The sequence below is a fragment of the Siphateles boraxobius genome, unplaced genomic scaffold (genome assembly GCF_051911475.1).
Source record: "Siphateles boraxobius isolate OS27281-9 unplaced genomic scaffold, OSU_SipBor_1 7, whole genome shotgun sequence".
Lineage (NCBI taxonomy): Eukaryota > Metazoa > Chordata > Actinopteri > Cypriniformes > Leuciscidae > Siphateles > Siphateles boraxobius.
The window spans coordinates 6,194,527-6,218,458 of NW_027509197.1; the positions used below are offsets into that span (position 1 = coordinate 6,194,527).

The 23,932-nt window shown below is 36.4% G+C and overlaps 1 protein-coding gene across 5 annotated transcripts in view; it reads left to right on the plus strand.

Moving 5' to 3' along the window:
- Positions 1-23,932, plus strand: part of epha3 (eph receptor A3) — a 139,005-nt gene that overhangs the window by 90,233 nt on the left and 24,840 nt on the right. For 3 of the 5 annotated variants that reach the window (XM_077215741.1, XM_077215739.1, XM_077215742.1), the window contains exons 6-12: positions 1,011-1,135; positions 11,137-11,299; positions 12,881-12,983; positions 13,467-13,531; positions 15,867-15,992; positions 18,397-18,582; positions 22,864-22,925. In XM_077215741.1, coding sequence (XP_077071856.1) covers positions 1,011-1,135; positions 11,137-11,299; positions 12,881-12,983; positions 13,467-13,531; positions 15,867-15,992; positions 18,397-18,582; positions 22,864-22,925 — 830 coding nt within the window. The remainder of the gene's footprint in view (positions 1-1,010; positions 1,136-11,136; positions 11,300-12,880; positions 12,984-13,466; positions 13,532-15,866; positions 15,993-18,396; positions 18,583-22,863; positions 22,926-23,932) is intronic. The other 2 variants (XM_077215743.1, XM_077215740.1) reach the window with 1 other exon arrangement.

Here is a 23,932-nt window from a genome sequence, read left to right on the forward strand (position 1 = left end):
CACAATCCTGTAAAAGTGCCAATGGGAGTGGAAAGTTCTGCACGTGATCTATTGATGATCTATTGATTTACTAACGACACGCAATTAAAGAACACAGACACAACCAGATCATTTCAATGATGACCAACACAATCTACCAAGAGCAGCGCATATTCACATCTGGTTTAAGACATGCTATTTTTGGGCATTAAATAATGGTGCATTTACCAGTAAATTGACTTAACCTTAATGTTAAGTCTTACTGTAAATTAACAGTAAATTGCGCAAACCTCACACTGCATGATTCATTTAAGTAATCTCGTCCCATAAATTTTGCGCCAGAAAGGGAAACTCCTACAAATGCATATCCAATAAGATCAGCTGCAAAAAATAACAGTCCACGACTTTTCAGTGCTATTTTTTTAATGTGTGTCTTTTAATAATTCCTGACATTAGTTTTTAAAACCAAAAGAGGGCTTCTGCTGCCGCAAGTTGTTAGTATGTCCGACTCTAATACTGTTATTTAACAAGGACACGTTAAATTGATCAAAAGACATTTTGATAATATTTCACAGTGTCACTGATGTATTTTGATAATAACTGCAGTCTTGGTAAAAGACTTATTAAAAAAAAAAAGAACAAATAAAACTCTCAAACTTGTATCACATCATATTTGGGATCCTTGGCATAAAAAATAAAATAAAATAAAATAAAAAAAAACACTGAAGCCATGCCTCAAACTTTGAGGTATTCACTTGACATAACAGTGGCCGTTGTTTGCAGGGACCAGCCTTTGCCCGATTGCATCAATTTGTCTTTCAGTCCTCCAACTTCCCCAACTTTGAAACAGGCCCCCAGTGGAAAGAAAACTCGATTAGGTCCACAGGAACCAGTTCACAGGATGCAAATTGTTGAATAAAAATGTCAGCTGAACTTCCTGTGACCTTATGGCTTTATGTGCTTGTAATACAGAGTGGAAACAGCTAATCCTCTTTTTTCGATTTTGTTTGTTCCTCTCCCTCTCTCTCTAGCTCCATCTGCAGTGACTGTCATCAGGAAGGACAGAACATCAAGAAACAGCATCTCACTGTCTTGGATGGAGCCAGAGAGACCCAATGGGATCATTTTGGACTACGAGGTCAAATACTATGAGAAGGTGGGGGCAGTTTAATTTTGACTCGCTGTGGGCACTCACTGCATTAACATTTTAATTTGAAGTCATCATGTTCTTTTATTTGGCCTTGTTAGGAATCTTGGTCCAGAGTGCACATCCATATACCTGGGAGCATTTCAAGTCATTAGTGTATGTGGTTTAATTTGATTGTTTGAGGTGAAATAGATTCTGTCTGCTCTCCTGACGGACGTTTGTCTGAAATTAAATGTTTAACCAGGTACTAATGTTCTCACTATTTTTTGTTTTTGCTGAGCAAAATATATATCTGTCAGACAGACCCTTCAGCCACATGAACAGAATCACCCACCCTGTTCACTGTTCACTATGAAACTCTTTTTGAACTCTATAAACCAGTGGTGAGTGGGCCTCGATGAAATAGGGTGGACTTCTCGATTACATAGTTTTACAATACATTGGATAAAAGTAATTTGACAATTAAGATCAGTTGAATGTGATTTATTGTCACAACAGTTTCATTAAAACAACAAAATCAATTCATGAATAAAATAACCAATGAACCGAATAAGAACAGTAAACAAAGATAAAATAATCATAGGTGGAGCGTATGAAAGGTTTGAGACTGCGTGGAATTGTATAACTTAAACCAGTGCCTGCTGCTGCTTCTGGTGGCTTTTAGAGGGGAAAGCTGTTCATAACTGCTGGACTAGGATCAGTTTTCTCTGTAATAATAGCATATTGGTGATTTGGCAAGCGATCCCCTGCATTTCTGTGTTTGCGTTCTGAAAAGTGTCAAATGTTTCTATTTACAACATGTTTTGCAGTTTGGAGCAATGTAGCCAATCACAGACATGTACGTTGTTTTTCATGCTTGACCAGCTGCCACATACAGGCTCCAATGTTTCGGAAGTGACATCCGATAAATCCATGTATTTAAGCGATTATTATTTTCATGTACGTGTGATTTTTTTCTCCTTTCCCACAAAAAAATAAATAAAAAAATGTGTGTCTCATTTGATTCGGTGGACCAGCCGTCAATCTGAGTGGATTCAGTGCCACATGACCTTTATGTAGCCTCGCCACTGGTATATAAACATAATGTATAATACCCAACACAGGCTCATTGGAAAAAACGTACATGTGGCAACATTTTTGCAAAAGGCAAAATACTTACCAATACTTTCATATCACTTCAGTTTCCAACAGAAATTAACACTACAAGCAGTAAAACATCAAGCACTTTTAATCGTTTTCACACACAATTAGGATTACAGGGGCCGATTATGGATTAATAAAGACTTGTTTTCACACGGCTCCTTGCACAGTTATGTTACGACCTCAAAACACTTTTTACCATATGCATGATTTGTAAACAAATATAGATTGCCGTTTTCATCACTTAACCAGCTCCATATGTTTGTTTTTACTGACGTACTAAGCTTTTTCAGTAACTCAGCTAGTGCAGAATTGTACTTGTGATGCGGAGAGCTCAAATACGATTCCCATGAAAGACGAATCCAGCAAAAAAGCTCAAAGACAAGAGTTTAAAAACAAGCTAAAATGCCATGGTTACGATTACTTTTTTATGTCGCATTTGCTTTTGTTAACACTATCGGGTAGGTTTAGGGTTTAGTGTAAGCTGTACCTTTTTTTTAAAATGGAGCATTAATCTTTTAGGGCCACTCACCAGACATTTCAACTGCGGTCATATGTACAAACTCCAACGTAGTAAAACGTTGCCATATTCACGTTCGTCTGTTCCAGAAAAAACTATACAAAAATGTTGCCACAGGTAAGTTTTAATAAAAATAAAAAATATCACAAAAAAAAAAGATCTAAAACATAGTTAATTTCTAAATTAGACTTTTTATACCACAACTATAACACAGAAATAAAATAATTTATAATATAGCTGTTTTAATTATATCAATAATAATAATATTTATTATTATTATTATTATTATTATTATTATTATTATTATTATTATTATTATTATTATTATTATTATTATTATTAATATTATTAATATTATTATTATTATTATTATTATTATTATTATTATTATTATTATTATTATTATTATTATTATTATTATTATTGTTGTTGTTGTTATTAGTAGTATTATTATTATGGTTGTTGTTGTTAATAATAATGATGATAATAATAATAATAATAATAATAATAATAATATTAAATCTACATATATAAGAATATGCAAAATAATAATAATAATAAAACCAGTCTAGAGCCAGTCAACTTGAATCATGCAGTCTACAAATTGTATTATTTAAACAGTAGATAAAGTAATTATATAAATTATTATAATAATGCTCAGCCTCTGTGAGCTTACAACTAATCAGCATTGTGTATTTATGCACTCAATTTCTCATAGCTTCAGTTCATTCAAAATCAATGAATATGAACATGCAGATGGATTTTTTATTGTTTATTTTTTATTTGTGACTATCTATTTAGTTTTGTTTGGAGAACTCTTTATCCTATCTGACTCTGTCTTCTGCACCAATTTTCTTTCAGTCTGTGTGGGAAGTGCACAGGCAGTTTTAGAGGAAACATTGCTTAGTACTCACTGGCCAGGTCAGTTCATTTTAAGCCTTCTTAACAATCTGTGAAAGTGCCAGATGATCTCGGCTTTGGTCTTGTAACACTGGAGACACTGATCTAAACACCACCTGCCCATTAAAGCCCTTGTGGGCTACAAGCCCCTGCTTGCCCATCTTAAAAAAAAAAAAAAAGCCTTAACACAACCTCTCCTCTCCTGTCACAACCCACTACGGTCCGCCCTTCCACTGGTTTCCTACAGATGACATATGATTAATGAGCTGTAGTCTTGATTGAGGGTTAGTATTGTTGTAGCGCTGCTCTTTTAGGGTCAGCTTTCAGAGGACTCTTTCATGCTGTCAGATCTTGTGATGTCTTCTGCTCCTAGGTGAAGTGGGTAACGTGTCCTTCGCTATAAAGAAAGCGCGACTCTGAGTTTGGAACTTAACTGGGCCCTGACATTGTGGGAGACTCCTATCCAGAACTGGCAGGGGATCTGAGGGTGTGAAAGAAAGCCCTAGAACAGTCTCCAATGGCAACCATCCAGAATTCTTCCCGCAGAAAAAACATTCCATAGCTTTGTGGATAAATGGCTTGACTGTATGACCACACAAAGACGCACATAGTGAAATTTTAGACAGGATTTGGTTGTCTTCAAGACATGGTTCATCTTCATCATGACAAAAAGGTCTTACAAGTTCAAAATTGAAAGCTCATGCCAATATTTTAGACAAGCATGCAGCGAATTTCAATATATTTTTTCAACCCAGCACTCATTGTGGCCAAATTATAACACAGTTAAAATACATTTTGAAAAGATGCATGTTTAATTATTTATTTTAAATTGTATGTGTTGACACAGGTTTATTGAATAGATACAGTTTAAGATGATTCATGGAAACACGTGCTTTTTATGAAACTTAATGACCCTTAAATGAAACTTAAAAATTTAAATAATAGTTGCTTCATTTTATATTGTGGCAAAATGAGGACTACTCTTCAAAAGTGTGGGGTTGGTAAGATTTTTAAAAATGTTTTTAATGCTCACCAAGGCTGCAAATATTAGATAAAAAATATATGTTTATAATAAACTGTTTTCTATTTTAATATATTTAAAAATGTAATTTATTCCTGTGAAGGTAAAAAGCTGAATTTTCACCAGCCATTACTCCAGTCTCCATTGTCACATGATCCTTCAGATATCATTCTATAATGCTGAAACATTTATTTTTATTATTTTTTATGGAAACCATGATCAACGTTCAAATGATCAGCATTAATTTGAAATAAAATAGTTTCTATTACAATATAAAAGTATTTATTGTTACTTCTGATCAATTGAATGTGTCCCTACTGAATAAAAGTATATTTTTTTAATCTCATTGACTTAAACTTTTGAATGATACTATATTGTGAATATTCAAAATATCCCCCAGTAATTTTGAAAGGATATCTTACAGTAAGCATTATCTGTTAAGTTATTTTGACAGGGCTCTCAGGGTTAAGTGGGGTTTTATTTCCAAACAGGGAATATTATTACGGCTTTAGATTTACCATTATGAGCATAATCACTGAAGAAAAAACAACCGTTATGTAACCTAAGCTTCTGCAGAATGAGCTAATAAGTTAGCCATAGAAACAGTTTGAATTGCTTCAAAAAGTTAGGCCTGTAAGTTTCACGTGGAAACTTTATGAGTTGACCTTTTGAGGATAGCGGCTCAACTCTCTAGAGCCGAGTTACACACTCAGAATGTGTTCATCATTTACATTAAACCCAAATATGCTGATATTGGTTTTCCATCTGCTGGTGAGAAAGGAGTTTTTGTAAGATTCATTGGACCCTGTGCTTCCATGTGAGGACCTTTGTGATGTGTCTTTCTGTGAGATCTGTGAGGCCCAAATCTCTCCCTGTGGAAATGCGTTCGCTTGGCCCTAATCCCCTTATTTGCAAGCAAAAGGCAACACATCGTGGGCGCTTTTTTCCCCGTCTGGCACAGGTACACTCGGGGGCTCCTGAAATCCTCCATGTCTCATTTGACCCTGGGTGGCACAGTGTTCCCCGTTCATAATAAAATCTAGTCCTTCTCTCCATTGATTCCTGTTAATTACACAACCTTGTGAGGCATTGCTTCATCAGGCATAGCTGGAGTCGCCAAAATCCTACACAACTGGTGCTGCCATGTGGAAAAGCCAGGGACACCCTCGGTAAGACCCTTGGTGCCCCTTGATCTAGGCTGGCAGAGGATAACAAGCCACCTTCACCCTCACAAAACACACACTGAGAAGGAAAGGGGGCCCCAAATCTTCTTTCCGGATTTACTGACACACTGGCCGCAGACTTGAACATATAAACCTCATAAAAGAGAGCCTGATTCGCTAAGTGACTTTTCAAAGAAAAATGTGGCATCAACGGGCAGAGTTCAAAAACACCATGATGTTTACACTGCATAATGTTGTATAGTGCAAAATCAAACAAACTGCGCTTAATGGATTCTCAAAAAGGCATCGGGATGCATGGTAACCGGAGGGATGCAGCTCCTGTGAGAAAGCAATCCGGAGGTCCAAGAGGTCCATGTTGCTTCACTTAAAATAAATCTCTTTTTGATTATATGCCAGAGGGGAAATACTCTGCTCTTTGTGTGTATATATCAAATTAACAAAGCTATGAAAGAGGAAAGAGCCTTACAATTCAAGCATCTCTAAATACTTGAGCGCTCTGGCTCATGTTTCCCTGACGTTACAGCATCCCGGTCGCTCTCGTCTTTTTGGCAACACTCACGAATCTGCATTTTCAATGTTCTTCATGCAAGTGAAACGGTGCACATTTATGATAAATATATATATATATTTTTTTTTTGTCCGTTTATCGTATCGATCTCACAGTGTATTTGAGAATGTTTATTTCTCGTCAAACTTAGATGGAAGGAGTGCTTTGGAAAAGCCATTTCATATTTACAGAATTTCTTCTTTAGAGGAGAGGAAGGCTGTAAGCCCAGATTGCAATATTTAGACTGTCAAAGTAGAACATGACAAGCATATTAAATTCCACCAATAGCGCACTTGTCGAAAAGTAACAATTGCACGCCTTGTCAAACCCCAGAGCTGGGAGGTGGCTGATGCGGACTTAGGACATATGGTAAGAATATATTTTTTGCAGCGAAAATTTAGACACACCTGTATATGATTTCCAGCTGATCACATGATGTCGTGAGCAGTGAACGGTGACACCCTGTGAAAAGATTTATGACTCGAACAGAGACGCATACAATATGACACAAGGTATTGGTTTCGTCTTCCGTGGCAGAGTGAATTTATATTTGAGGCCTCCTCAAACCATAAAACCTGATGCGCTCCATTTGTGGCTTTGCATTCAAAGTCCAAAGATTTGAAATGGTTTCTGTGCTGCGTCCGGGAAAGAAGTAGGAATGATTGTCGTCAGATCCAGATCAAATGTGATGTTTGCATTAGTCACTGGGTTTCCACTAGAGTCCCGCTACATCATATGGATGTTTCTTTCCATCATGGGTTGTGTCAGTAGACGTCCTACCACATTTATAAAACTGCTAGATATACAGATGAAATCACTTTTTACAAACAACTGTCCATTGGTGACACTTACAGGCTGTTCGGGGACTCCAGAAAAGAGCTGTTTTGGATTAGTTCTTCATTCAAAAAGTGCTCTGAGAGGAGCCGAAATACCAAAATGTTGCTTTTGGGGCTGTATTATAGGCTACAAACTTCCTATCTTAATTCTTGACTTAAGATTTAAAAAAGTTCTATTTACGTCCTGAAATTGCCATGGTTGCTAAACAGGTAGGATTTAGAGTTGGGATGTTTCTGTAATATCAACACTATTACATCGCAAAACTTCCAAAGCTCAAATGCACTGACAGATGTAAAGCCAAGTACAAGACCATCTATGATCGCTGCGCGTACTGGCTCTTTGTGAAAAGACATGTGAATAAAAACCATGCAACCCTGATAAAATATGGCTTTTCATTTGTTTTGAATGTTCTAAGTAACATGTTGAAACTAAACCAGCGGTCTGCTTTTCATTTGTATAAGTCTGGTCAACGTCAAATATTATTACTTATGTGGTGAAATGTGTATTTAAGCGTTAGGATGCGTATTGTGCATGCATATTTGTTTCTTTATTTTTTTGCTTATTATATTTCTTAGGCTTTAGAAATGTTAAATACATTTGAGGTCATGATTTCAACATTTTAGCCAAATTATTTGAGTGACTTGGTCTGTTTTTAATGTATTTTTTTAAATAATACTTTATTATTAAAGTATAAAATATTATTATTATTATTTAATAATCTACATAAAAGTTTACATTGTACATTCATTATATATTTACAATTCCACAATTATTTATATGACAATATTCTATTCAAATTAATCATAATTTCTCAAAATCAAAACACTTCATTTCTATGGGTTGTTGTCTCTTATGTTCACAAAGGCTGTATTTATTTGATCAAAATAATAAACAATATAATATTGTTAAATATTATTGGAATTTAAAATAGATATTTTATGTTGTAATATACTTTTATTAAAATGTACATTTAGATGCATAATTTATCTCACATGATCCTTCGGAAATCATTCTAATATGCTGATTTGGTGCTCCAGAAACATTTCGTATTATTATCAATGTACAAAATGGTTCTGCTGAGTGTAATCCATTTTACATCTGTTTTAGCATTTTAAAACCATTGTTCCTCTCTATTTTCTCACATTGTTATAAATGTGGCTAGTATTGCTGTTTTATTAGTTTATGATTAGTGGATAAGGCAAGGCAAATTTATTTGTATAGCGCATTTCATACACAGCAGCAATACAATGTGCTTCACTCAGTATAATATAAATAATTAAAATTCTATATATATAAAACACCAACAAAGAGATAAGTACACAAAAATACACAAAAATGTAAATTTATTTATTTATTACGCATTAACTGCAAAAAGCATCTGAAAAAAGCTTAGTCTTTAATCTATTTTTAAAAATTGTGATAGTTGGAGCGTTTTTAATGTTTTTGGAAGCTGGTTCCAGAGATGGACGCCAAAGTATTTAAAAGCAGCGTCCCCTAGTTTTGTTCTAACTATTGGTTTTAGTAGGTTTAGGTTGTGGTTTTTCGTTTTCATTTGTCTGACTCTGCACTTTAATCGATGTTGATATTTGGCATCTTTGTTGTCATGTTTGGTATATTAATTTATTTGCTACTGCAGCAAAACTAATCGCCCCTTGGGGACAAATAAAGGTGAATTGAATTGAATAGTAGAAGCTGTTTATGCTGTGATCTAAGGGGTCTAGGTTGAGTATACTGTTGAAACATAGCATGAAGGTATTTAGGTCCCATCCCCTTTATTGACTTAAAAACTAGTAAAAGTGCCTTAAAATTAATCCTGTATCTAATTAAGAGCCAGTGTAAGGACTTTAAAATTGGAGTAATATGATCTATTCTTTTGGTTTTTGTAAGAATACTGGCTGCACTATTCTGTACCATTTGGAGCGGTTTTAAAGTATTTTGGGGAGTCCTGTTAAAAGCACATTACAATAATCAATCCTACTAGAAATAAATGCATGTATGATCTTTTCAAGATCCTCCTTGAAATTTTTTAAGTTTATTGATATTTTTAAGATGAAAATATGCTGATTTTGTGATTGTTTTTATATGACTATTACAATTTAGATTATTATCCATTAGGACACCAAGGTTTCTTACCACTTCTTCTGCTATTAAGCCCTTTTTTTCAAGCAGGGTAGAGATTTTAAATTTTTCCTCAATTTTCCAAAAACGATAACCTCAGTTTTATTTTATTTAAGCTGGAGAAAGTTCTGGATAATTAGAGGATATTCAAAGAAATCCAGCATATGTAACTGTACACTATAAATCTCTCATCTACAGTATAGTGACGTCTGACAATTATGGTCCATACCTTGGCACATCAAAAATCCTATTAGCATGTGTTGTCTAGACATGAAACCCAATAGAGCTTGATCTGTTACATGTTTACTGACCCTCAAAAAGATACTCTCAAATCTCATTTGCCTTTAATTACTTCAGCGTGGGGAAATTCAATATCTACAGTGTGGACAAGTGAGCTGTTCTTAGAGGTCAACGATAGAGCAAAACGCAAATGAACTTTTGAAGTTTTGCCATAACATTAGCTATGGCTGAAGACTGATAAGTTACATGGATGGATGTGCTGGATAATGCCGGCAAATGAGCGATCTCTCTGTTTGTGGGATGTTTTCCCCCTTTTTCTGGACTCCTACAATAAACAACTGAAACCTCCACTCTTTCTCATTCCACTCCTGCCTCTTTTTCAGTCAGAGAAACATCTGGAAACAATGGTTTGAAAGCAAAGACACCCCATAAATCAGTTGGGTTTTTTTGCTTGTAGAGAGGATCAACGTACCACAGAAATCTTTAGGAAAGCCATAAAAATGTGAACTGAAGGTGACAGTATATTAAGATGAGCTGGCACTTTCCCAGTTAACCTTAGATGCTCCCGATGGGCATGCATTTTCCCATCCAGAAACGTCCCTTTCCTGTCCGCTCGTATGGTCAATGGTCTTTGTACGTCTCTAATGAGATATGATTTACTTCAAATGCTCATTATTACTGTTTAAGACAAGGCTCTGCGTAAGTGGCCTTAAGTTGCTCTTAAGTCCCTTTAAGGCAAGTCAATCCATATTAGTAACAGTCCCAGGAGGCTGTTTTCAGAGTAGGTGGTAAACATGTCTCTACTAGAATAGGAAATATTATTTAAAAAAATATATTATTTTAAAAAATTTCACTTACATTTCAATTAAATTACGCCCACTTAATCAATTTAAATCCCGTTGGAGAAAAACTAGTCCCGGCCCACTTTTTCTTATTAAATATTTTCTTATTAAATACTTTTATTCAGCAAGGGTGGATCAAATTGATCAAAGGTGACAGTAAAGACATTGATAAAGTTATAAAGGTTTTCTATTTGCGTTATAATCTCTTAAAATTGTTCACTCAGAAATTGGTAGTAAATTTCAGAATGCAATGGCAAGTAACACATGGATTTTTAAGTAGAATGACTGAAATACTATTGTATTCTTGCAAAATATACTCAACAATCTTTTTTTTTTTCATTTAATTTACAACTTTAAAAAAAATACAGCCTAGGTGAGCATAGAGGTTTCTATCAAAAACATTAAAAACCCTTCCCGACCCCAAACATCTGACCAGTAGTGTACAGTATATGGGATTATGAAGTAAATTATGTTGTCAGAAACACTTCAAGTTGATATTTTACATTATAATAACCAAGGATATCATAAAAGATACATTTGAGTCATTAATCTCATTCATTAATCTAGCATTGTTAATGCAGGCAAAAGACGCTCAGATGTTTATGCTATGCTGAAGCTAATGCATCTCCTTTCTGTTTTCCTCTTGGTTTATTTCCTACAGCAGGAACAAGAAACCAGTTACACCATCCTGAGGTCGAAAGGCACAAATGTCACACTGAACGGCCTAAAACCCGACACCACGTACCTGCTGCAGATCAGAGCGCGCACCGCTGCCGGATACGGCGGGACCAGTCGCAAGTTTGAGTTTGAGACCAGCCCAGACTGTAAGCATTTACTTACTTCCTATCATACTGTTCTTTATTTACAGTCACATTCCCCCAGTCACCACGCCAGATCTATTCAATCCATTCACAGCTGTGCAGAACAAAGAACAATATAGACAATAGTCACAATTCTCTTGGTTTCTCATCTCACACACTGTCTAGCAAGTCATTCACACTGTAAACCACTCGGTTAAAAACGACACATGCTGCATCTTTTGTCCCGTGATGGCTGGCAGCCTTTGTCTGAAACACCATTAAACACTTGTAAACCATATATTAGAGCAGCATGGCTGAAGGCCTTTTTATCTAATGAAACATTTATAGGAAATCAATGCACACTCATGTAATGAAATGATACTGTGAGTGGCTCTCCACAGGTTTCTGGGCATGATCAGAGATCTATAGGCGCCTCTAAACATATAGCTGGTGCGAAATATACACCGTGGCACAACTGAGATCATAACTCATGCAGAAAAGCTCTGAATATGGAATTATGTGTCTCAGTCACTAGATATTACATAATGAAAGAGATAAATGTGTATATTTTGTGTTAAATAATCTTTAGTTGAAAATGAATAGCATCATAAATGTTAAATGATTGGTAGAAGTTTATTTCTCAACATTGATTTATTGATTAATCTGATAACTCGATTAATGAATACTGGGGGGGTGTCACATGTTTATGATAAATATTTAAAATCTTGCATTCAAATTTGTTTAAGGATGGATTCAGAATACAGGATTGTTTCAAACTTACTGTCATCTCCTGAAGGAAAGTTGTAATGATGAAGGTGCAATTTAGTACATTTACAATATATTAACATTAAATATAATATTGAATAACACACTACAGAAAAAATTTGACTTTACCTGTGCTTTAGTATGTAAGTCAAGGTAAAAATGTTTATTAAAATATCATTTTAAAAACTACTTTAAGGTGAAACTTTTAATTTTGACATTATTAAAAAGTGCATTTTTAAAAAGTGAACATAACTGTTACAAATTGATACAAAAAAACATGAAAGTGTACTCTCTTTAAGTATACACTTAAGTGGCCTTTTATTTAATTAAAATTGTATTATCTGCATGTGCAGTTTTAAAAAAAATATACTTTTAAGATTTCAAATACCCTATAAGTGCATATTCTATACAATTACGCTCACTTCTGTTTCCACGAGGGTATATAGACTATCTTTTTGATTTTTGTTATATTTCAGTATGAAGTATTCAGTTATATCTGAGGACAGGGGGTTTAAGAGTTAGTGGCAGATAATGTCATTATTTTGATCTAATAAAGAAAAACAATCTAATTAAATGTTACATTTGTGTTAATTGACCTTGAGCATTAAAGAAAGCCCTTGAAAAGCTACATAATCTGTCCATTGTGTACATAAAAATCTCTCTCTCTCTCTCTCTCTCTCTCTCTCTCTCTCTCTCTCTCTCTCTCTCTCTCTCTCTCTCTCTCTCTCTCTCTCTCTCTCTCTCTCTCTCTCTCTCTCTCTCTCTCTCTCTCTCTCTCTCTCTCTCTCTCTCTCTCTCTCTCTCTCTCTCTCTCTCTCTCTCTATCTCTTTCTCCCCCAGCCTTTTCCATCTCCAGTGAGAACAGTCAGGTAGTGCTGATCGCTATCTCCTCCGCTGTGGCCATCATCCTCCTCACTGTAGTGCTCTACATTGTGATTAGCAGGTCTGTCTGTCACTCAAACCACAGTCACGCAGGGCTTTAAGTGTGCCCATCTTGAAGCTGTCACTTTGCTGTCTCAAGTCTCTCCCCAGGACCCTTGATCTCCCCCCTTCAGTTATGAAGTATGAAAATGTGTGCCCCTTCATGTCTGCTGCCTATAAATAGTTGTAGACGATTCACTTGGCAGAAGCTTTGTTGTTTTTTTTTCCCCCTGCCCCTGCTTCGCCGAATGTAACGGGCACCCTGAGAGTCAAGTGTCATGTCATGCAGAGGGGCTGATTTTGGCAGACTGCACTGAATCTATGGCTTATTATAAGACCCCAGAATACTGTCATGCCTCATAGCAAAGCAAAACAGTCAAGTTGTTCCTGGCTCTGACTTACGTCTGTTCAGGTTTTAGTTTCTTTGTACATCATTTAGAGAAGAAAAATGTTCCAATTAAAGCTGTTAAGAATAATTAACGCTTTTCATCACTTTAATTGACAGGTTGTGTAGATACAGCAAGTCCAAACATCCAGATGAAAAGAGGCTGCCCTTTGGCAACGGCCATTGTGAGTATATATATATATATATATATATATAGCTTATATACTGTATGTCTATTTTTCAGTCTTGCAAGTATTCAGTATCTTTCCAGGCATGTAATACCCATTCCTTAAAAAATATAGCAAAAATAAAAACAAAGTTTTGCTGTGGTATTTATTTTTAAATGTCAGACAGCCCACAAAAACCCAGTATCGACGAAGGTTTTTAATAATATCCTTTGCTCCCGAGTTACAGCAAGCCAATTGTCCATATGCTACCATTTTTCACACTGGCAGAGGTATCAGGAAGGAAATTTAATGGAGGCCCACAGTATTTCTCTTAGATTAACCTCCATTAAATGCCCTGTAGGACTATAGCTTAGGTAACTGATTAGGTCATCCATAATATATCTATCCATCTTGAAACCCAGCAAATCACGTTTCTTGACAACCTTAGCTTCCTATCGTTTAGATTCAAATCAACAACGTCTGTGACGGAATATGATATTTTTTCCACTGGCCCTCCCAAGCACACGCATCAGTATTTTTACAGTGGAACGTTAGGTTTTTTTCTAACATCCTAACCCACAATGTCAAACTTCTGCAATTACAAGATAGTTGCAGTCTTAAAGTCACCATAATCTCATAGGGACCTATTTTAACAATCTAAGCACGTGGTCTAAGCGCACGACGCAACCATCAGCGTACCTGGCGCATGTCCTAAAAGGGTTGTCCCTATTCTCTTAATGAGTAATGAGTGTGTTTTGGGCGAAACGTGCAATAAACCAATCAGAGTCTCATCTCACATTCCATTTAAAAGCCAGTTGCGCTCGCGGCATGGCGTATTGCTATTTACATGGCGGAATTTGCAAGCGGAAAAACTGAACGTTTCTCTAGCGAGGAAACGAATCTGCTCGTGTGCGAGGTTAAAGCGTGTAAGCAGATCATCTATGGGACAAAGTGTACGCACGTGGTACCGCCTATAGGCGCACATTACTAACGCGCTCATTAAATAACAAAAAAAACTGCGCCATTGACCATGCGCCATTGACTTTAGACCAGGTTTCAGTTGGTCAATGGAGCAGTCTATTTCAGTTGCCTCAAAATAGCAAGGCGCCAACAATGCGCCTGAACACACCTCGTTATCAGACCAGCACGCTAATGGGCGAACAGATGGGCGCAAATGCATTTGCTATTTAAACAACGTGGCGCAGGATGTGAAAATAATTACACTTGCGTCACGTCTGGCACTGCATTGCGGCGGATGTATGATAGGGCCCAATATTTTTTATGTAAATCATCTCTTTTCAGATCACGTGTGCACCAAAATTACAATAACCTAATCAATTCCTGATGAACAAAAACAAAAAAAATACTGCCCTACCTTTTTCTCATTCGAGAAGCTGTTTCACTCAAATATGTCATAATACAGAAGAAAAGACGTTCACAATTTCCATTTCATGTCAACCTTAAGGTGTGGTCGCATGTTATTGTTGCACGCTGAAATATCACAATCAAAATCCGGTCATTTTAATGGGAACCGGAACGATGAAGAACGATGAAGCTGATGGACATCTGGTGGCAAAGAAATTTGATTATGCGAATTTTGCATCTGGTTCAACTTTGGTGAGACACAAATTCGCAGTGCCAACCAATAGCAAGCCTCTTGATTCAGCAGCGATTGCTCTATGGGCAGAGATTCGTAACTTAGAAATAAAGCAAAACTGAAGAGAGACACTCATTCTGATTGTATCTCTGTCAGTTTTGTACAACACTACACTTATGTAATTATAAAATGGTCAGAGGCTTTTAGAAAGCAGTTATTTAGAGTTGGTTTTGTTGTTATTATTTCTGCATCATTCACCATATTTTGTTACATCTGGTCCTGCACTCTTTCACCTGCGAAATTTTGCTGAGCAAAGGTAAAAATTGACCAGACTTTTAGCTCTACTGTCTGATTTTTTGTTTTTGTTGTTATTGTTGTTTTTTGTTTGTTTTTTTGGTCTTGTGAGCTTTATAATTATTTAATAAGAAAATTGGAAAATCTCACATCACATGACGCATCAGAATGTTCACTGAATACTGAATTACAAAGACAATTATGAACAATTATGATTGTTCTTCTTTTCTACATCTATTTGCATGCCAAACTATTACCGGTACTAGTCATATATTTCTTATACCTATTCAACCAAATTGTTGACTTTACACTTCAAAAATGGTTTCACGTTGTTTGTTGATAATCACATGCAGTTGGCAGAAGAAAGAAGCAATAAATGTCACAACAACAGCAAAGTTACACTAAACCAGAACAGTAACCCCCTGCCTCATAAACACTGGCATTATTTTGTTTTATTTTCAGTGAGACTGCCTGGCATCAAGACCTATGTGGACCCACACACTTATGAAGACCCGAGTCAAGCCGTGCACGAATTCGCCAAGGAACTGGAAGCGTCTTGTATCGCCATAGACAAAGTCGTTGGGGCAGGTATGCGGCGTCATCACTCACTCTCTGGTGCAATGAAACAAAGTTGTTACACTTGTAACAAACATGGCAGGTGGTGTAAATGAGAATCATTTAGCACCACAGTTGGAGGTGTGTGGCTTTGAGATGGGGAAAGGGTCCCTCCCAGTGCTCATCCTCACTGCCTCAATGCCTTTAATAGACTGCCTGCTGCCAGAGCAGAGGAGCATGGGTAAGCAGAGCACACCTCTGGCTGGGATATTATATTTCAGCCCCCCCCCCCCACAGCTCTCTCTCTCTCTCTCTCTCTCTCTCTCTATCTCTCTCTCTCTCTCTCTCTCTCTCTCTCCCCCCCCCCCGCATCCCTGATGTCTTACAACAGAGAAGCACATCAAGATAATGCCTTGTGATTCATGGCTCTATAGACAATGCAGCAGAGCTAAGCAAATAAAGGAACTGTTCACTTTAGATGCACCACCGTACTATCGGCATACAAACATCAGGGCTTACGCACTACAAATAAGCACGTTCCCTGGATCAAATGTCACTTCTGCATTTTACAGCTTACATACACTTTGGCAAGTGATACAAAGGTGCAAAAAGGTGACTTGGAAAATGATCTATTAGCATGGTTTTGGTAGATCTTCATTTATCTGCAAAGCTTATCAAAGCGATCACTACTGAGGATTAAGCCAGGTTGATATTTAAGATGGTCAACATCATCTGAGCGCTGGCCAAATCCTGCGTGGCGGTTGTTTAGACAGCTTGCAATTATTCCGGCTAACTTTTTCCAGACATCAATCCAGGATTTCACCCATCTCTTTAAACTTGCATGGGAAATAAAGTGATTGCACTTCGAATTCTGCAAACAGTACATGGCCCTGGCCTGGATGTCTAGGTGGTGACATCATCTTTACCCAAATGTCCATCCAAGTCTCTGTCAACATCGTCCATTGTGGAGATCTGAACCCCTGCTGAGGGCTTTGAAGTTTGCCTTACACCTGGGTATGTGCCCTAGAAATCAATTTAAAGGGTTAGATCACCCAACAATGAAAATGCTGTCATTAATTACTCACCCTCATCTCGTTCCAAACCTGTAAGACTTTCGTTCATCTTCGGAACACAAATGAAGATCTTTTTGATGAAATCTAAGAGCTGTCTTTCCCTCCATTGACAGCTACGCAACTACCACTTTTGATGCTTCAAAAAGTTCATAAAGAGATCATAAAACGAATCCATATAAATGGAGCCGTGTAGTCCAAAATTAAGAGATTGAATTTAGGCTTTTATTTACACAAAAACATTCATCAGCTCACATATCAGTTGTGGTAAACGGAAGATCAAGCACGTTCACTTGACGTGCGAGGACCAATGATGTTCATTCTCATGTTACGCCGCAGCACATTTGAGCTTCAGCAAGAACCAATGATCTTTGTTTTCGCGAGTCAAGCAGTTTTGGTTGATCTTCTGTTTGTGTTCACTGATCAATGTTTATATGTGAATAAAAGCATAAATGCAATCTGTTCATCATATAAAGCAATCGTGTCTCTTCAGAAAATTCGGACTAAACCGCTCAATTCATATGGATTAGTTTTACAATCTCTTTATGAACTTTTTGAAGCGTCAAAGTGGTAGTTGCAATGTTCCTGTCAATGTAGGAACAGAAAGCTCTCAAATCAAAAAGATCTTCATTTGTGTTCTGAAGATGAATGAAAGTCTTACAGGTTTGGAACGACATGAGGGTGAGTAAATAATGACCGAATTTTCATTATTGGGTGAACTATCCCTTTAAGGTTAGGATCATCATTATGCTCCACCTTAAAAAAAAATACTGACTAGTCTTATGTGTCCTAACCACAAAGGCTGATATACAGTGAAAACAGTAATATTGTGAAATTTTATTATAATTTAAAATGACTCTTTTCTATTTATTATATTATAAAGTGTACTTTATGTATGTGATGGCCAGGCTACATTTTCAGTATTATCACTCTTTAGTGTCACAAGATCCTTCACAAATATTTGAATGTTAGTATAAACCTATGAAGGATCTGTATGTTTTTATAGTTTGAAAACATATTTTTACAGAAAATATGCACAAATAATGTAAAACACATTGCTGCATTTAATAATGTAAAATAAAAAATGGCAGATAACAATGTTATTTGATTCCTTCTCATTTCATTCCAACCCACAAAAAAACAAAAACAAACACGAGCATATTTGACCAAAAATGTTAATGGAAAAGGTTTTCCTATTTTCCCACAGATAATGTTTTGTTTCTTAGACAGTTAGAGCTTAGATGTAATTCTTAAATCTATCAACTGCAGTCAGGAGAGGTAATTAGCATGAATACAGTTTAATTAGAAGAGAATCAGTGCTTCTCCTGTCAGCTTTAATTTTCTCTAAAATAAACATCTCTCACCAGGGGAGTTTGGAGAGGTTTGCAGTGGCCGACTGAAGCTCCCGTCTAAGAAGGAGATCTGTGTGGCCATCAAGACTCTCAAAGCCGGATACACAGAGAAACAAAGACGGGACTTCCTCGGTGAAGCGAGCATCATGGGACAGTTTGACCACCCCAACATCATCAGGTTGGAGGGTGTGGTCACACGAAGTAAGTAACATTCCACTCACTGACTGTATTTACATTCAGTGCGCCCACCTGTTTACAATTCATTTCTAATACTTTACTTCTAATACTTCTAATATTACATGTTATAAGGAGAAAGATGAATGATTTAGGTTTTTTTTTTGCTGTATCTATATAAAAAGCATGTGATAATTCTCCTGTGCTCTACAGTGAGTTGAATCTGTTCGGAAGATTCATTTATCATGTTTAGATTTTTTAGAGATGTTAGTTCAGAGCTCGTCCTTTTGGGAGTATCTCATATAAAACATTAGCTGTTTCCAGTTATGGAATATTAGTGAATGTCATGAAGTTGGCAAATATATTGAACAGAAAGCCACTGTTTTATTGACCTCTTTCTTGTAACGTTGGGCCAATGTCCAGCACGAGAGACAATTCACACAGGGCTGTAAATCACCTGTGGTTGTAAATCTCCCTAGATCAGTCTTTATTATGTAGCATGATCAAAGCGAAGTTCTCTAATCCATTCCACAATCCTCTTCAGGGACTCATTGGCAAAAATAGGAAGAAAAAGAATTGTTCACACTTTACCTTATCTGACTTCAAACAGACTGCTTTGAGTGTGCAAGCCTTCGAAGGGTATTCCATTGACAGAGAGCACAGATATGATGTCTTCATTATATATTTGGCATCTTAAATATATTGTATATTTGAGCATTCAGTCGCTTGCACATGCTCACAAAAAAAACAACTATGATGTGCGTAGCCTGATTTTTGTGTGCAGCCTGATTTTCTGGGACATTTTGTCCACATCAACCTACAAATGTACTAATAGTCTCTGCATATTAAAATGATGGAGGAAAGTATTTTACCCTAAAAAAAATAACAGCACCATAAAAATAATTGATGTTTCAGTTTATTTAAATAGGGCATTTCTCAATTTATATTGTTCAAAAGCATATGTTGAAGTCGAGTTTTTTTTTTTTTCGTTAAAAAAAAAAAAAATTATACATGTTACATTTTAAATATAAAAAGTATATTAAAATCAGATGTTTCATTTTAGTCTTTATACTTGTTTTTCATTCAGACAAACTTAGTAGTGAAAAACATTCTGTTCCCAGACAAGTTTTGTTTCATTCTATTTTAAGTAGTATTGTGAAAGGAATGCCACAGTTTCCTTTCATGTCCATAATTCCTCATAAAATGAGGATTATGTTGGTTGAGTAAATCTTACTGTGCTCATGCTTCAGAGTTTTTGACTGTAAATAATGGGAAACTTCATTGTAAATGACTGTCAAATGTGGCTGTTGCTGGTAAGGAAAGAGGCTTTGTAGTGTGTGTGTGTGTGTGTGTGTGTGTGTGTGTGTGTGTGTGTGTGTGTGTGTGTGTGTGTGTGTGTGTGTGTGTGTGTGTGTGTGTGTGTGTGTGTGTGTGTGTGTGTGTGTGTGTGTGTGTGTGTGTGTGTGTGTGTGTGTGTGCGTGCGTGCGTGGGTATTTAGGGAGGTGGTGTACATTGCGAGTGTTTGAAAGTAAGTCTGGGGTGCTGGGTTTGGGCCATGGGGCCAGAGGAGGTTGGCAAGTGTCTTCTGTTGCCTCTGACGTGATGTGATTTATTAACTCTGCCCTGTTAATTCTTAATAATCCAGAGACTTTCACACCCCATTTAACCTGCTGATTTTGGCCCTGCGTAAGGCAAAATATTTGTGGAGCGGCAATTGCTGCTTCACAGAGACGAAGGGGCCGGGATACTGATTACGAGCGGGATTTCAGATCAAAAGTTTACTGGATAGATGTGTGGTTTAAGGAGGAGGGATTGTTTTTGCTATCAGAAACCATAAAACAACTTAACTGAAAAAATCTTAAGACTGGTCCATTACAGTTTGTGTAATGTTTTATCTTTGCACAGTAAAACACTGAAAGTTATGGAAGCTTGTGTCCGCCACAGAGTAAAACATTTTAAAAGATAATTGCGACTTTTTATCTCACAATTGTGAGTTTATATCACACAATTCTGACTTTATATCAATAAAAAGTCAGAATTTCGTGATATAAAGTCGCAATTGCGTGTTATAAAGTCAGAATTGTGAGATATAAACTCGCAATTCTGACTTTTTTGCTCGCAATTGCAAGTATGTATCGCGCAATTCAGACTTTATAACATGCAATTGCGACTTTATATCTCGTAATTCTGACTTTATATCTCCCAATTGAGTGTTATAAAGTCAGAATTGTGAGTTTATTTCTCGCAATTGCAAGTTTATATCTTGCAATTTTTACTTTATATCACGCAGACAAAAAGCGAGATGTAAACTTTTGTGAGAAAAAAAGTCACAATTACCTTTTTTATTTTTTATTCTGTGGCTGCAAGCTTCCATAGAAAGCACTGCGCGGTATAAAAAAACTGAATTTGTTTCATATTTTTCTAGTAAAAATATTTAGTAATCAATAAAAGAAGATACATTTGGTTGGGCAGCAGAATTGTGAGTTAATAAGACTTTATTATTGTATTCAGATTTATAAAGAATATATCTTTAGTTAAGTTTATTTTTCTTACCTTATTAACAAATACATTTTAACGTATGAAATGAAATTACAATAGTCTTTTCTTTTTCCTATTGTGATACCCAAGTTCCCAAGTAAATTAATCAAATTTTTAAGACGCAAATACTCATAAAAAAAAAAAAACACGTTTGCACTGTTCATCCACTCTGTGGAAAAAACTGCTTGATGTGAGCAAGACTGTAATATTCATGAGTTGTGCAGTGTTGCTCTTCTCCACTCATTTTAATTACACACATTTAATAAATCCATACATCACTGTGCTGTGCTGTCAGCTGTCGGGATGCTGGGAGGAGAAAAAGACTAAATTATGACTTCTGCAAATACATATCGTGACAACACAGGCTGGTCATAAGGCTATTATTGATATAAAGTCGTTTTATGTACAGGCTTTGAAATAAGGCACAGATAAAGTGCAGATGATAAAACCTGTGATTTACGAGCAGCAGGACAGAGAAAATAAAGCTGTCAGACAGTGTCAGTTGACCTTGTGGTCCATCCAAGTTCAGCCCAAGACTCTTTTCATCCTGCAGGAAACTGTCATTTACCTGAAGTCCCAGTAAGTCATGGTTATGATTGTGACCTTGTGGTGTCAGAGGTGTCATGTGAAGAGGAGCACCTCTGCTCCGAAACCCCTGTTCTTGTTATGGGCTTCAGACAATAATGTGTTGAAAACCTGGTGTGAAGCCAACAACCTGTTCACCCCCTCAAACTCTGTGAAAAAGATTCATCTGCATAACCCGGAGCCTTTGATAACACCCACATATACTATAGCGCTGCTGAGCAGTGTAAGAGTGAATCGCAAAAAACCTGTCAGGAACTCGTCCAGGTCACATTTCAGCCCAAAATCAAATAAAACAAATAAGTTGTGTTTAAATATAATGTAATAAAGCCTACTACAATTTTCTGCAAATTCAAGGCAAATATTTCCCCTGGTTTTTTTGTTTTGTTTTTTTTGCAATTCCCATTATATATCAGTGCTGATTTTTCATTAAGGTAATTAAAAAATAATGTAATACAATATGTTTTATTTATTAGCACAAATTAAAAGTAGCACATCGAATACTACCAATGATAAAGCAAAACATTTTCTAAAAATGTGTCATTTCCTTATTTATAATATTATTATAATAATAATAATTGGGCAGAAAATCAGCAAATTTGAATGATTTCTGAATGATCATGTGACACTGAAGACTGGAGTAATGATGCTGAACATTATGCTTTGCATCACAGGAATAAATTACATTTTAAAACATATTAGAATTAAGTTGTTTTAAATTATAATATGCAGTTATATTAAATTATGATAATATTTCACAACATCACTGTTTTTACTGTAAGAGACTTTTTTCAGAAAAACTTACCGACCCCAAACTTTTGAACAGTAGTGTATTTTGTATAGTAATTTGCATAATTATCATGATGAAAAAAAATATTCTTGACAGATTTCATGACCAGTTCGCTCTTAAATCTTTTCAGTGTCATCATTGAAATAACTTTGAAAGTTATTATGCTAAGCATATATATCTAAACGTAAGGTCAAACTTATCCATGCCTTTGAATGTATTCTTTTTTTTTCTCTGTCTTTGAAGATGTTTTCTTTTGTCCAACATAAGCTCATTAGTTTGCAAATTGGGTAATTTAACTTTCCAAAAGAAATGACAGCATTGCAGAAAAGCACAGCTCAATTTTGGCTCATCTTTTCTCGATTAGACTAAGTCATGTCTGAATTCTCTCTCTCCACAGGTAAACCCGTGATGATAGTGACCGAGTACATGGAGAACGGTTCCTTGGATGGCTTCCTGCGAGTGAGTGTGACACACTGAGCGCATTTAATGAGTCTCCATTATGTATGATCAGAGGAAAAGCACAGAGGGCTCATCCTAAAATCATTTAAAAACCCGTCTGCGTCTTAGCCTCTCCTGCGTTCTCACAGTACCTGCTTATCACAGCATGCCTTCAATTCTCCCAAGCTCTCTGAACATTTTTTTCTCATTTGTACAAATAGACACAAATTGCTCTCCGCTGCCTCACCTATGTCTCTATTTGCTGCGGAAAGATTAGGGTTTTTTTTCAACGGTGCCTTTGTGTAAAACATCCCCCAAATTCATCACATTCGTATCCGTAGCTGAGGCACAGGCCTCTTTAAATAGGCACTGACCCTACCTGTGTTTCAAGTGCTTTGTAGTGTCTGAATTTCATTTGAGCCTATATGCACAATGGCCTCATTCTCTCACACAGAACAGACCAGGCTTGTGCTCAGAAGAAACACTCATAGAGAACGTGGATTCGCTTGCGATCAGACTGAAACGGCATTGGGGAGACTGGCTCGCTGCCTGCCAACCCATCCGTGCCAGTTAAACAGACTGGGCATGCTCTGTCCTTCAGATGACTTCCTCTTAGCCCATCGCTCGCACTGTGAAAATAAACAAGCAAACAACAGGCTGTGGGATGGCCCATCTGAAAAGTGCTGATAAATGCGCTAATGAGATCATTAAATGGGTCAGCTTAACCTCCTGCCTTGGCTCTAATGCACCTGACATATGAATTTATCAGCCTTGTGTCATTTTTCAACAGTTTACCACCAGCAGAGCGTTCCAGACAATCTGCTATTTGTAAAACAAAATGAACACAGCAGAATTTGAAGCATTGGGGAGAGCTTGCACTCATAAAAATAACTGAAAATTGGGAACAAATTCATTTTTATCCAAGAGTGTAACCATTTATTTAGAGGTTCAATGCAGAGTTTTGGGCACTACAATGAATAATAAATGTGGTCGTGGAGTGAAACATTTGGGCTATGTAAGTAAAAAAA